Source organism: Phaethon aethereus, assembly GCF_964289735.1.
Source record: "Phaethon aethereus genome assembly, chromosome: 5".
Taxonomy (NCBI): domain Eukaryota; kingdom Metazoa; phylum Chordata; class Aves; order Phaethontiformes; family Phaethontidae; genus Phaethon; species Phaethon aethereus.
The window spans coordinates 18926300-18941101 of NC_138579.1; the positions used below are offsets into that span (position 1 = coordinate 18926300).

Here is a 14802-nt window from a genome sequence, read left to right on the forward strand (position 1 = left end):
AGCCAGCTCCACGCCACTGCTGGCAAAGCCACCTTCTTTCTGCCGCTGCCATGGCCTGTCCTCTGTGGGGCTCTGCCTTTCCCCCTTGGTGCCCTGACCCCACTGCTGGCCTTGCCTCCCTCTGCCAGCGATGTGGCCCCCCGGGACACAGCCAGCCGCCCCAGGGACAGGCACTGTCCCCTTCCCTCCCCTCCAGCAGGTGCAGGTGCTGCAGGCAGGGCAGGACAGGCGAGCCGGCTCCTCGCTGCCTCTCCGCTCCCTCTAACCAGGCGTTTCTGTAACACAGGTGCAGAGTAAGCCATGGGCAGGTGAACCAAATGCCTCTCCGTTCCCAGCAGCATAAAATTGCCAATTTAGCCTCTCGCAGCCTAGGCTAGTGTCCATGGCCAATTCGACTTCATGTCACCATGTTTTCTTAGGGAGGCTGAGGTTAGAAGAGCTTTATTCTCTGTTTTCCTACCATGAGAGGGAGGAGAACAAAGAAGCTTAAAATTAAAGTGTTGCCAGGAACAGGAGCACTCTTGACAACAGGATTTGGGAATAGATGTGCAGATGCAACTGCACATAATAGCATCACGTTGCCAACCCCCTCACATCCGAGACTGTCTGGGGTATGATTTCCTTCAACTCTACTGGGTATCAGCAAATGCAAGACAGTGGAAGTTGCTTGTTTAAGTCAGAATATAATTTTATGAAGTCTTAAGGGCTGAGGAAATGGTGAGTAAACCAATCTACAAAAGGGAAGTTGGTTATTTTTCTCAGTAGTTGTCAGGATAACACACAGTTATCCAAGAAAATGCAATGCTCGACTCAGACTGTGAAGAACCAGATGAGGTGGTCTTACCAAGGGTTACACAGCTGCTTCAGAGAGGGTGTTTCCCAGCCCAGCCACACTGCCTCATATAGCAGGAAAGGCAGCTTGATCGTCTCCCATTGCTGTCCTGGCTCTTCCCTTAGCTTAAACTCTGGGAGGGGTAATTAGGTAGTTTTTTGACACTTTGGCATGTCTGTGATGGTATGTGCTGTTTGTGCAGTGCAATCATGCTAATTCTCCTGCTAAGATGCCTTCTGTACCTGTGAGATCAGGACTTGTGGGCATGCAGAACACCCTCTTTGACAAAATACCTAACAGCCGGATCCTTTGCAGAACCCAGATCCTTTGCAGAACAATCCGGCATGCAGGTAGACATCATACTTCCACCCCCTCAAAAAACATAAAATTTTGAAATCAATAAAAAGCAACATAGAATAATTTCAAACAAAGCTAGATTTCCTTTGGGAGTGCCACATCAGGCAGCAGTTATTGTTTGTGTACCCATGAAATTTTGTTCCAGGAAGCAGTAAGCAGCATCTCTCACTACTTCAGCCTGTTTGACTTTACTGAGACAGCATGCCACTCCAAGAAGCTAGCATCAACTCCCAGGAAATCTTTACACGAGAGCTGTTTTTTTTCTGTTGTCAGAAACTTTCTTGGCATGCAACGTGCTGTGACAAGCAAACCTTCAAGCATCACCACTTTTATGACCACCAGTGTACGGGAGAGATCCTGCCTGAGTCAGGATCTCCTCTGCTGACTCAATCATGATATACTTACATATTAATCCAAATGTTTACACTTGTTATAATAAAATGAGTTTACAACTTGCTATCTCAAGTTGCAAAGCAGCTTTCTTTAAGCAATAAGTACTGGCTGGACACCCAAACTCAAAGATGCTTTGACGAATTGGAACATATTCAAAATAGAGGATGATGAAAGTGTTAGAGGCAAATCCACTGGTTGAATTCAACAAAGCTTCCTGAACTGAAACCAGTGGGGTTTGCCCATGCCTTCTGGGAGGTATAATGCAGAAGATCCCAAAATAGATCCCCAAAGCCCCAGGGTGCTCTACTGAGTATCTCTAAGTGAGCTAACTCTGCAGCTTTCAGCATTGTTTGGTTGTTTTCAACAGCTGAGGGAAAACTGAAAAGCAAAGTAGCATGAGAGACAGTTGCTAACTATAATACCAGTCTCAGGTGAGTGTGTTTAATGGAAAGGAATAGGAAGGAGACCTTTAGTTAACATAACTGCATTTCCCAACTCTGTAACTTTATACATCTGATCTAAAATTTGCTTGTTTGGTGCTGTCACTAAAAATAGCATTCCTTTTTGTATCTGATTAGTGCAAGGCGAGAGAACATGCTGGCACACTGCACATTTCTCTACCAACTAGAAATCCTGCAAGAGGAAGCAGAAATATTGAAATTCAAAAATATCACACTTCCATGAACATTGCCCCCACATATCAGAAGGGGAAATTGCAAAGGTGTTTTCCTTTTTTCATGTACCTCAGATGCCAACTACTCCCAATGTGTGTAAGCTATCCTGAGAGGCTGTGCCGCACTTCAGTTGTTGAAAGCCCCAGCCTTATACAGTGAGACTGTAGGTCCCATGCCATGCACAGAAATCCAAGTGGAGGTTTATGTCCAAAGGGGCAAGTGGCCTTTTTTTCCATGTGCTTCTATAAACATAAAGATCATAAACATCTTCTCCCTTGAATTCAGGCCTCCTCAGCTATTCTGAAGACAATAGTTCATCTATCCTCCAGTTGCATTATGTCTGTACAAGGCACCATGGTTCTCACAAGTCTGAGTGAAACTGACTCCTTTGAGGGACTTACCTATCCCCAGACTAGAGATAATTTCAAGGTCTTGAAAGCTATTGGCTTCTAATATTGCTTGTGGCAGCTTCAGGGTAAAGGGCAGCAAATCTCTGTAAAAAGAAACACAGTGAAAATCCAGCGATTGTTAGGAACTCCAAATTTTATGGTTCGTTTTAGTGATTGAAGTGGCTCACAGTTTCAGCCCTGTTCTGCACAGTCTTGAATGTTGTCAAAGGAAGATCTCACATCCAGTAAGGCGTTGTGGACATTGTGCCAGCCTGGGTTGCTCTGCTTTCACAAAAGATCACCAGCTCCTGTGGCGATGCTTCTTGCAGTGCTGCTGGCTTAATCACTCCATCTTGGCTTCCTCCTCCAAAAACAGCAGGAATGCCTCTCACCTTGGGGGAGGCCACAAGGGTTGAAATACCTTCCCATGAAAAGTGAGGTGTTGCAAATGGTAATTACTGTAATTAGAAAAGCCATTCTTTTTGGTGTGGAGGGGATTTGCAGTCCTTTTTCTTTCTGTTTACCCCTTTCTCCCCACCCTGTTTCCTCTTTTAAAAATCAGTGTAAGTGTAAGGCATGGGGACATGGCAAGACACAGTGGGGTTAGGGAAGGAAGACCCCTCCTGGGGAAGGGTAGCCCCTGGGTGAAATGACAAGCAACGATGAAGTACTGCATGACACTGGGAAAACACATATATCCCTCTGCTCTCCAGTCTCAGACTTCTGACTGCTTGGTTTCCGGAAAGATGCTGTATTTTTACTGAAAAAAAGATGCAGTTTCTCAGAGGATGTTAGTTGGGTTTCACTGAAACACACCCAAAGTCTCAAATAATTTAACGGAGCTCTTGGGCTGGTGGCGAACTGTTCACGTTTCCCTCTTGCCCAATGACAATTTGCTAAACCTGTTCCTACTTCAGTTCCTGTTCTAACAAGGACTAGAAAAGCCAGTAATAATAGTCCCTAAAAGGTAGCAAGGAATGGTGCAGGGTCATTTTACACATTAAAAATGTAGCAAAATGTTTTGCATGCTGCAGGAAATTATTTTAGAAAAAGCTGTTCTTGTGAGTAGGTGGTCTCCGCTACACAAATGCACACCCCAAAAATGCACGTGACTGCAGACCTGGTGAGGACCGATCTGTTGACAGATGAATGCAGGGGGGTTATTTTTGCCCTTATTAACAGATACATCTCTTAATGATGTACTGTGTACTCCATGGGTTCTCTCTGCACCACTGAGCACTCTGTTGTCACATTGTTTGAAATAAACTGATGTGATCCGAGGATTTTTTTTTTTCATGGCAGATATCAGGTTTACGAGAGGAAGAGGGTCCATGGACCTTCTGCTTTCTTTGTTTGTTATGCTTCTATGCATAAGCAGTTCCCTTCTGGTTTTTTTTCTTCTTTTTTTTTTTTTAGAAAAATGCATCTAAAAATCAGAAAACATTAACACACTACCCTAATAGAAAAAAGTCTGGTTTTATTCATGGGGAAGCAGCTTGCAGAGAAGCCACCAGGTCACCTGTTACCTACAGGTGTTATTTTTGTGATCTAAGGTAATCTAGCCAGGCCAAACTTTCTTTTGAGAACAACCTGTCAGCCCTGATAAGCCGTTTCCAGCTCTTTATAAGATGACTACTACAGCCCTGAGAACAGGCCTTTCCATTCACCGTCACGGAGAGCTCCTACAAGCTGCCAGCAAATGGCAGGTCAGTACCTAAGCAGCCTTTTTATTACCTGCTTCTCTCATAAAATTATTCCCTATTTACCTTGTCTTTTGACAATGACCTGAGAAATCACATGAACCATCTGAATGTGTATTTGACACTCAGAAGTAACATCTATAACAGGAATTAACAGCAAAGCTTGTCTTTCTTTCTCTTAAGCCATGATTCTTTCTGGAGGATCCCTCCCACCAGCCATTGGACTAGAAATACCCAATTCTGGTTTGCATTTGGGCTCTTCTTTGTTCCTTTGGTAAGACAGAAACTTCTTTTGAACTCAGCTGGCTGCAGAAGCAGCCCCCGAAATAGTGTGAGCATTACTGGCTGGCTAAGCTGCAGCACGCTGTATCATACCATAGATAGACAGTTCCTATTCTGTGACCTAACCAAGTCACTAACACGACTGCCTTGTAAACATATCCCTAATCTGCTTTCCCCTCTTAAATGGAAATAACTACTTTAAGAGTCATCTAAGTTTATATGGGGACTCCAAAGTTTACATCCTGCTCAAAACCAGGCCTGCAGCAGCAGGAATGGGGTAAGTAGGTTGTGGAGGTATCGCTGCAGTGTGCTTAGCACAAACACACAGATTAGAGGAGACTGCAGACACGCAGGTTTAATTACACTGGGGGACTCATCAGCTGCTGATCAAACCTTGCTCTAATGAAAATGACCTTGCAGGTCTTTCCCATCTCTGTGCCCACTATGTTTGGTATTTCTGTGCTGAGCCAACAACCAAAGTCTGTTCTTTATTGCTTTATTTTTAAATTTTGGCTAAAGAACAGAAATTGTTTCAGGACTACTCTCCTTCACAGATTCCCCATAGGTGACTAAGTGCTCTGAGTCTCCCACAGACAACAGCCCACTAGCAAGTTTGCTAAGCCACTGCCGGTGTGTGTGGATGCTTAAAGCTGCTTTTAATAAGAGATGGTTAATCCAGGAACCTTTTTCCTCCCTGCCCTGCTAGCCCCAGTCCTGTGCCTTGGGCCTTTTTGGGTGCAGCCCTATGGACCTTCCTCAGACAAAGCTTCCAGCTTCAGGGACAGCTGTAGTTATGGTGTGTCTGGCCAGAAACTGTGTGATCTGGCCCCATCACAGATACTAGCGTCTAGAATACCACCTGACAGGTTACAGGAAACCATAGGAAACAGCTGGGGCTGTGCTGTGACTGGATACTGGGGAAAGGCAGTCCAGAGGGGTGAGAGAAGCGACCCCTCCCTGGAAGCAATGAATCCAACTCACCTACTGACGCAGTAGAAAGCAACGAGTTTGAAGACATCCTCAAATACAAGGACAGATCCTTCCAGGTACAGGACTGATGAAAAACAAAAAAGAGAGTCAGCAACTGTTTTCTTTGAGCTGTATGGTAAAAACAAGCTGGTGGGTTTGGCTCATACATCTTGTATTCTCTGATTGTCCAGTATTTGCATGGACTAATATGAAGAAGCATAAAGAACTGGCTTCAGATGGCCAAACACAATGAGATTCTTCAGGGAAACACTAGAAAAGTATCAGTCTGGCTTTCTGAATAGTTAGCTGAAGATATCAGAGTGTTGTGACAGTACTAGAAACAATGGGAAGAGAAAAACCCCAGGTCACAACCAAAGGGCTCATTACAAGCCCGTCTATCTCTAAGGATGTGCACATCCACAATACATATGAGGCTGACCTTGTGACTCTTCATGCTGGAATCTGGTTTGGTTTGGATGGACAAAGCACTTTGAAGTAAAAAAAAATAGAAATTACTATTTCATTACTACGTGTGTGGGGTCTGACCTGGGTCATGCAGGCAGTGTGAGCACAGCCTATTTGTATCTCTGTATCTCTCCTGTCTTCTTCCTCTCATTGTGTTATACAGTGACAGCACTTTCCTTTAAGTGGAAAAATACAATCGACACCACATTGCAGAGTTCTTCAAGATGACGTCCTTTATGGTATGGCATTGTCTGTGCCCATATGTACACAATACACCATCACAAACAGACACTGGCAAGTTTAAGGAAAACTGCGGTGGTTTCTCAAAAATGCTCGCTTACTGGTGGTGAACTGGAGCCCCAGAGCGCCAGAGGAGCACGCCAGGAGTCCTTGGGGAGCAGCACCAGCTCAAACCCACGTAGTGGTGCCTGCAGCTGCTCGTATATTCCTTCACTCTGTTTTCTTGGCCACGGTTCAGAGCTGTGGACATGAAGCTCAGCTATCATGATTCAGCTTCCTTGGTCTGCCGTGATTCACGGTCCTGTGAAACATCTCCAGCTCCTTGCCCTGCCTGCCTGGTTGTTAGTTCCCCTAAAGAGCAGGGTCTCCAGCACCTGCAGGAGGGAGACATCCGCCTGGTTCTCCTCTCCCCTGGCTCCATGCCTGGTTCTTGTTCTCCAGCCAGCAGAGAATCCCACTGGAAGGAAATGCCCAAGCTTGTCTCTTGTTCAACTTCACAGTTCATTCCCCAAACAAGGCATTTCCTCCCTTTACTTCTCCCTTTGTCCTAGCCCAGGCCCTGCAGGTTGCTATTTTGGCCTGAATACACCACTTTTAAGCATTTTTAAAAGAGGCAAAGGACACATAATTCTCGGAAGTCATTCTTAACATCAATTTCTGTTGGATCAGCATGAACAGATCAATCTCAGTGTGCACACTGATACCAGACTGTAACGTGGAGTTTAAAACATACTTTGAGCAAAACAATCCCTTTCCCTCACTTTTCTCCCACAGTTGGAAAAAGAAATATTCAGCAATTTTTTTCTTTTTTCCTTAGTAAGAATCATGTGTCAGTGTCCTGGTTTCAGCTGGGATAGAGTTAATTTTCTTCATAGAAGCTAGTGTGAGACAGTCAGGGATTTTCATTAAACATCTACCATGAACAATTTCTACAGTTTGAAATCCATCTGCTTCACAGCCCTGACACAGGAAACAAAAATAAAGACAAAACCCAACACTGTTCCGGAGAATTAACCAACACCCAAGAGTCTGAACTCGCTCACTCAAATCTCCAGCAATTAAATAAAGCCCTTTGTGTGGATGACAGTTTTAAGGACTTTTTTTTTCTGTTGAGAATCTTATGTTCACTTTGGCATCCGGAGTTGCAGGTGTATGTAGGAGAGCAGGCTGCACCTGTACATGTTTACAGACATGAGCGGATCGCTCGGATTGGGAATAATGACTCTTTCTGTGCCAGGAAGCTCTGCCACCTGGGAGCTTGAATTTTAGACAAAAGAGTATGAGTTTGAGTCTCTCAGTGTCAGGAGTATCCACACAGAAGTACCTTGTCACCATACAGCTACTCCTCCTCCCGTATGTAGTTAAATAGCATAAAACACTATAAATCACCAAGAATTATATAGCTTAAGCAGTCTAGGTACAAAAGCTGCTGAAGCTGAAAGACAGGAATTTTCAGCAGGTGTTATATAGAAACTGGACTGTCCCTGGTCTGCCCTGAGAGGTCATAGAAGGTAATGAAATCAAGTGCATCTGTCAGCAGGCTGGAATTCATCATAGAGAGACCCACAGCTCTGCTGGGTCATTTCTGGGTGGCCTGTAAACAAATAAGAATAGAAGAACACTGCTTTAGATGGATTGTAACTCAAGGTACTAGCACCATCAGGACCAATGCTCTGCTCAAAATTTATTCTGAATAGTGACAGTGTCAAGCATCCTGCGCAGGGCTACCACAGCCACTGGGAGCCACTCCCAGCACAGCACCCATGGCAATCTCCTGTGGGGAAGGTCTTCCTTGGGAAAAACAATAACACTTTTTCCTTAACCTAGTTTTATCTAGACACTTGCTGGCTGATAAGCAGTGCTTCCTGACCGCTTTGCTGTTGGGTGGTAAGTGATGGGTTCGGTATAGGAACATCTCTTGTGGGAATGGTTGTCATTCACTTGCTGAGACCATTACGTGGGTTCTGCTGCATGTTTCTGATTCTTGGCAAGATGCAGAAAGTAGCAAGTTTGTACAGCTAAAAGAGCTCTGCTGACTGTTGGGGACAATGTACCTCTCCCTCAGCGCCATTACTTCCGTCAAGGCACCCTGCTCTGAGAAGACAGTCAGGAAGAGGTGCTTTTCTCTGGCTGTAGCTGTGTTGTGGGTAGATGGGGACATTTCACTGACACGAGCACTGCTGCTCAGGGAGGGATCATGATGTTGCCATTTATAGGAACTCATGACTTTTGCAAAAGCTATGAGCAGACACTTTTCTGCTGGAATGCTTTAATCCTGCTGAAAACTGCAGAGACAAAATTCACCTTTCTTGGGCTCATAAAACTACACCCAGGGCACCTGAAGAGGGAGGAAATCTCTACATCTCACCAGAACAGTGGCAGGATGTCAAGAATATGATCAAAAGTAACAGCAAAAATAGGCTGGGTTCAAACATATTGCCACAGCATATTGAGTTTTACCTGAAATTTAGAAGCCCACAGAAAAAAGTCACCTTCAGGAAATAAAAGGGGAAATGAGTAGATCAATGGGTAATTTTGAACAGTTTGAAACAAAGATATCAGAATTAATTGAAAATTTTTTTATGGGTGAAGGAAGCATTAGTAACATGAATTTATGTTTCACTGTTGACCATACTCTGTTTTGGGCCCTTTGTGCAACTCTGTAAGTGAATGGGACATGTCCAGGTTATAGAATCATAGAATCATAGAAGAGTTTGGATATGAAGGGACCTTTAAAGGTCTAGTCCAGCTAGTCATCTAGTCCAACCCCCCTAAAATGAGCAGGGACATCTTCAACTAGATCGGGTTATGAACTGCTATAAATATTTATGATTGTCTCATCTTTCCCTTTACTATACCAACATGCTCTGAAGAGTGTCATCTTTAGGCGCTGACTAGAATCTGTCTTCACGTTTCCTTTACTCTTTAGATCTCCCCATCATTTCTCCATCCAGATGCTGATGCTTTCAACTCACACTGTCCCTGAGCATTCTGCCTTCCTTTCCTCTTTGATTTTTCCCTGCAGAATTGTGTTTGCTAGTCCTGTTGTTCTGGTCATATAGATAAACAACCCCAATTTCCATCTTCTTACTGCTTACATAGGCTCACAGGACCCAATTACTTCAGCTTCTTCTTCTCTAATGGCACTGTTAGTCCTATTCACTGTTTTTGATATCTGTGTAATCCTTCAGAGACATCTGAATTCAAAGATATGAGTTCCTTATTCTGCAGCAGTTGTCTAGACAGAGGACTACTGAGAACACAACCATCCTCAGAAGTCCTGCTTGGATGTACCTTGAGATGCTCTTATCTTTCCAGATTCTGGCAAACTGTGAGATTTGTCATCATGGGAGTGATTCTACTTTTCTATTTCTATTTTAAGATTGAAGAGTATAACACCACAGTCTCCTAACCAGACCTCTCGTTGGTGTTTCTCTCCTTTGATATAAGTCTCTGTCTTGATACCGCAGTTGCCATGACCTTGCTTGCACTGACCGTTGCAGTAAGCAGCACTGGCCAGCTTTGCTGCTGTTCTGCTACCCTCAGTCCTTTACTCGCTATGAAGATGGGAACACTCCAAGGTAGAGGTTACCAACTGTCCTACTTCCAGACACTGACTGGTGTTCCGAGCTGTTACACGGGCCAGGTTAGTCCCTGAGGAACAAGCCCTGGGTATTGTAATAGAGGACTGCAGTGACTACCACAGCCCTGGTGCTGAGGCTGTTGCATTTGTCATGATACACTGCGCTTGTTGTACCTGCCGTGCTTTACAGAGATGCGTGAGGGCGTGATGTAATTCCTTCAGGTTATTGCTTCAGTTCCCTGAGCATGTGCAAGTCTCCTTCTGGCCCTTATTCATGCACTAGGCTGGTGGTGATATTAAGAGAAAGAGATTTAGCCGGATAGAGGGAAATTTAGATTGCATTGGTAGAAGTCCTCAGGGTGTTTTGGTGTCTTTCTGCAACAGCTCTGTTTGTTTGAAAGTTCCTAACATTGTTTCCTGTATTACTGGACGGTACTGTATGGCCTTCATGCTGTGTTCTTGTAAAACACTGCCACTGTTTATCTGTTTTCTCTCCTCAAGGCCTTTTTATTTCTTCTGTAATCTGAAGGCTCTGCTTCTCCCATCTGATGTCTAAGCGTAGTTTCCTTTTTGGTTGCACAGTTCTAGACTGTCTTGGGCAACCCAGGTCTGTTTTGTCTTTCTTGTCTTTCCTAGTGATTCTTTCATGAAACTGTCAGTTGTTTCTATTTCTTCCCCCATCAAGGATAGGCAGAAACTCCCCTGTTTTGGACTTCTGCCAGAGTCTTCTGTTGTGCATCCAAGTCATGCTTTCTCACAGGATTTCAATTTTATGGTTTCCTACAGAGTTTAATCTTTCTGGCCATGATGAAAAAAAATCACTGCTGGTGGCAGTTCCTGGGAAATTGAAACTAATGAATTACAAAAGTGATAAAGTGTTAATGAGCTTGGGTCTTGAGCGTAAGAGAAATCTATTTTTAAACTATGTTTTTCACAAAATACAATTGTATTGTGCAAAATGAAATTAATGCCATTAAAGAAGATGCAAACTACATGTTTTTTCACTCCCCCCCTCCACGTGGGGGGGAAACTCAGCAGGGTGCTCTGTTTCCCTCACCATGTCCATATCCTGGTGCTAAGAAAAAGAACCATCTTCACATCTAACAGCCACAGGGGTCTTGGCCACTCCACTGTACTTTGGGTTCATCCACATTCATCCAAGCAGATGGGCAGCACCTTGGTGTCCACTCAGATTTTATGCCTTTAGTTTAGCATAAACTCCTGCTGCTGCCTGGTCTTGTTGCCTCTGCTGCAGGATGCTTGAGCAGAAACATGTTACAGCCATTTTGCTGCTCTGTTTCCTTGTATTGCGACGAGTGTTTTCAGCAGGGGTTGAGAGGGTGGCTCTCAAGGGTACTTCAAGCACAGCTAACGCAGCTAAAAGAAAAGTGTCACAGTTGCTCAGTGCTTTCCTTGCAGGTATCCATGTGAACAGTCCCGGCAGGCCCATGGGCACTGCCAGCCGTTTCAGGGGTTAAGAGCAAAGCACAGTCCGGCAAACGGCTGTTCTGTTTCAAAGCACTTGCCTTCCTTGTCAGATCCTCACTCTGCATCTCCTTTTCAGTGCTCAAATAAACACCTTAAAGTCTGTGGAAATTCCATAGCTGTTTTGCACTGTTGCTTCGGCCAGAGACCGGGGAGATCCAGGACTTCTTCCCAGGACCAGATGGCAACATGAGGTTTAGCTGGAGTTTTAGGTGTAGCCATGCAGGGTCTGTTTTCTTTCTCTCACACAGCAGGGATGAGGGAGAAAATGTGGCCTTCCTGAAACATTGAGGGCTGAGAGGGCTCCCAAGGACACCAGGTGGAGTAGGGCGATGTGTTTGGTTGGCGTGGTCCCTGCTCTAAGCAGTAGAACACTGTGGGATCATTGCTGGAGAAGTCACATTTTCACAGGTAATTCAGCATCCAGCCGTACATTACAATGGCAGTGCAAGAGTTATGCTGCCCAGCACGGTGATTCAAACTGTCAGGGCTCAGGGAGATGGCTGACAAGACAAACTGAATATAGATACTTGCAAGTTGCTCTCAGAAGGCAAATTTCTTTGGTAAAACTTTGTGAAGTAAACAAAACTTTCAGATATATAAAGGGTCTCCCCTGTGCCTCATGTAACAGAGAAGGACTCTATGATTTGAAATTCTGGGGGTTTAGTTCTTAGCAACAATTTCCAGGTCATATAGATAATCTTGAGAATCAATCCTTACATGAAAAATATATGATATCATGCAGATGTACTTTATCAAGAAACATTTTTTTACATTTACTTTGGAGAAAAGTTTATTCCTCTGGCTCTGAGATACGGCATGAAATACCATAGAGTTGATATTAATCATATAGAAAAAGGAAGTTTTCTGAGCATTTTAAGGGAAGCCATCCGGTACCCAGAACCACATTCTGCGTGAGAGACTTCCAGGAAGAAAGACCACACTTTCTAAAGGTAAGTGATGAAAGGGACTAACCCACTCTGAAATGGCAGAGGTCAATAGGGTGGGCAATAGAAGGAAAAAATGTTATTTCTGCTTCCGAGAGCTGTGACCCCACCTAGGTGCCAACCTCGTGGAAAAAGGTCTTCTGATTCCTACTCTTCTGAGCAGGATAGATTGCACTCTAACTGACTTTGAGGGTCCTACTCAAAGGTCAAAGTATGAGGTCCTTACTGCCCTCATTTTACTTTGAGCAGTATCTTATTTACCCCATTTATAAGTCTAAGCTCTTGTTTAGTAAGATCTTTAAGATCTTCAGATAGCAAACACTCTCCAAGGGCAAAAATTATAATTTGTTCCAGTTTAGCCACTGAGACAAGGGCACTGGTATTATGGGTACTGATTTAGAGTAGCTGTTTTAAAACCAGTAAGCTTTTTGGGTTATGTTCAAGGTACTAAGCAGGGTAGGGTAAGACAATATTATCCTAGAACAGCACGCATAGTCTCTAGCTCTGATTACACACAGATTTTGCATTATGCCTCTTGAGAGTGAAAAATAAGGCAAAAAAAAAGCCAAAGTGAGGATTAACAAACCTAACAAGACCCTGAGGGCTTCTTTCCAACAGATTTTTCCTACAATCCTATCAGCTTACAGACTAAAGTAAAAATGAAAATGTTTGCATCGAGAGAGGGGAGGTAACTCCTCAGGATGAGAGTTTGAAAAAAAAAGAGAAAAAACCACCTGCTATAAGCAACCAGAATGTTTCCAAAACAACTTGTAAACCACACAGAAACCTGGCACTGTTACATCTTGAAAAAGCAGCTGCACAAGTGTCTTAAAGTGTCTTATGTTTTAAAATAAGCAGTGCGTCACAGCGATGTGGAACTTGGCTCAAAGGAGCGGGACTTGGTGAGACTTTCTGCTTTCCTTGTGCACGCCTGCATTTAGAAGAGAAATTACGAACTTGCACAACAGTTTATAAAATGTGTCCTCATACCATGTTTTACAATATCCCCCAAGCCCTCGGTCACTGTTCTTGCCAAACCAAGGCTTTGGGCTCCTATTTCAGGGTAGTCTGCGTGACACTAACTCAATTTTCAGGGTTAATAACGATGGTGATAATGGAGAACCCATCCTTGCCAGGCGGACTGACCTTGGGAAGGTTCGACATCCTTAAGGGACTAGAAATCTTTCAGTCTCTGTCTCCAATCAAACTACAGATGGTAAACCAGACAGTGATAACGTCTCCTGTGTCCTTATAACAACCCACACAGAGATGGCCTTTGGCCTTGCGTTGCCTGTGGAGGCAGATGAGATCCAGCAGAAAGCAACAAGCAGAACGGCACTCCTTGAGCTGGAGTCCAGGGCTGGGGCAGAGCTGCCCAGTTCTCCCACGCCATGGGGCTGACTTGCTCAATGGTAGGTTTGTAATGCCAAGAAGCGGCGTAGGTGACAGTAGACTTTTCTCGCTAATGAGAAACATGCATAAACAGGGGAAATTAGCCCATGCTGAGCCCTGGGTGATGCAGGCAGATTGTTATCTGTGTCTGAGCGAGGCTAATCTGAAGATAACTAGGGTAGCTCTACATCTTCAGAGCTGTTGCACAGACACACCATTGGCAGCAACAGGAACTGCTTTAAAAGATAACATTCATCAGTCTACTCTCCTTGATGGCAAGGTGCCCACCACACTGAACAGGAGTCATTTACTACAGGAAAATAGGATACTAGCCTGCATGCCCAGAGGCCTCCTTATATGCAATTAAACTTCTTAAAATTTGAAGCTTAAGGTTAACTACACATTCAGCTTTTCCAGCCTCCCCTGCTAAAAACACACAAACTTCTATTCATCGACTGGCTAATCCTTGAAAAAAGTAGTCTTGGACAAGTTCTGCTGCTGAAATGTATGATTTGCTTAATTGAGACGGAATCAGGGAAATCAGCCATCCTTGGCAAGAGACAGGAAGAGGGATCTTCTCTCCCAAGTGCTTTGATAACTCTGTTGTTATTTTTCCTAGCACATTTCTGCTTTTTTCAGGCTAGTCAGGCCCAGAGCTGACAACAACTTCTTACTTTGCCTCAATCACACACTCCATCATGCAACAATAAAGGAAAACATTCCTCTGAAGTAAACCAGAAAAATTGCTTTCCCTCACAGTACAGCAGCAGAGATGCCAGTCAGGTATACAGAAAGCATACAAAGAATGTCTGAATAGTAGTGTTGGTACCTCAGTGCTGAACAAAGTCAAGTGCTTGGCAGGCAAAAGGCCTCTCTGCAACCTGGTAAATACAATACTGGCCGGGAGCTGGGCTTGTTCAGGGCCGGTGGCACACAGCTGGCTGAGCCCCTTCAGCAACCTGTGCCCCAGCTCTCAGTCTATAAATGGGTGCAATGACACTGACTTCCTTGGGAAAATTCAGCTGAATTCAGCTCAGCAGGGAGTGGAAGGGGCAGCTCCTTGGCAGGGTGCCAGTGAAGCTCTGCCTCAAGGA

At 44.3% G+C, this 14802-nt stretch overlaps 1 protein-coding gene across 1 annotated transcript in view; it reads right to left on the reverse strand.

Moving 5' to 3' along the window:
• The window catches only part of RIN3 (Ras and Rab interactor 3), a gene marked incomplete at its 5' end in the record, with an annotated part of 67534 nt that overhangs the window by 20546 nt on the left and 32186 nt on the right, over positions 1–14802 (reverse strand). The window contains 2 exons of the mRNA XM_082001059.1: positions 2658–2749; positions 5609–5681. Coding sequence (XP_081857185.1) covers positions 2658–2749; positions 5609–5681 — 165 coding nt within the window. The remainder of the gene's footprint in view (positions 1–2657; positions 2750–5608; positions 5682–14802) is intronic.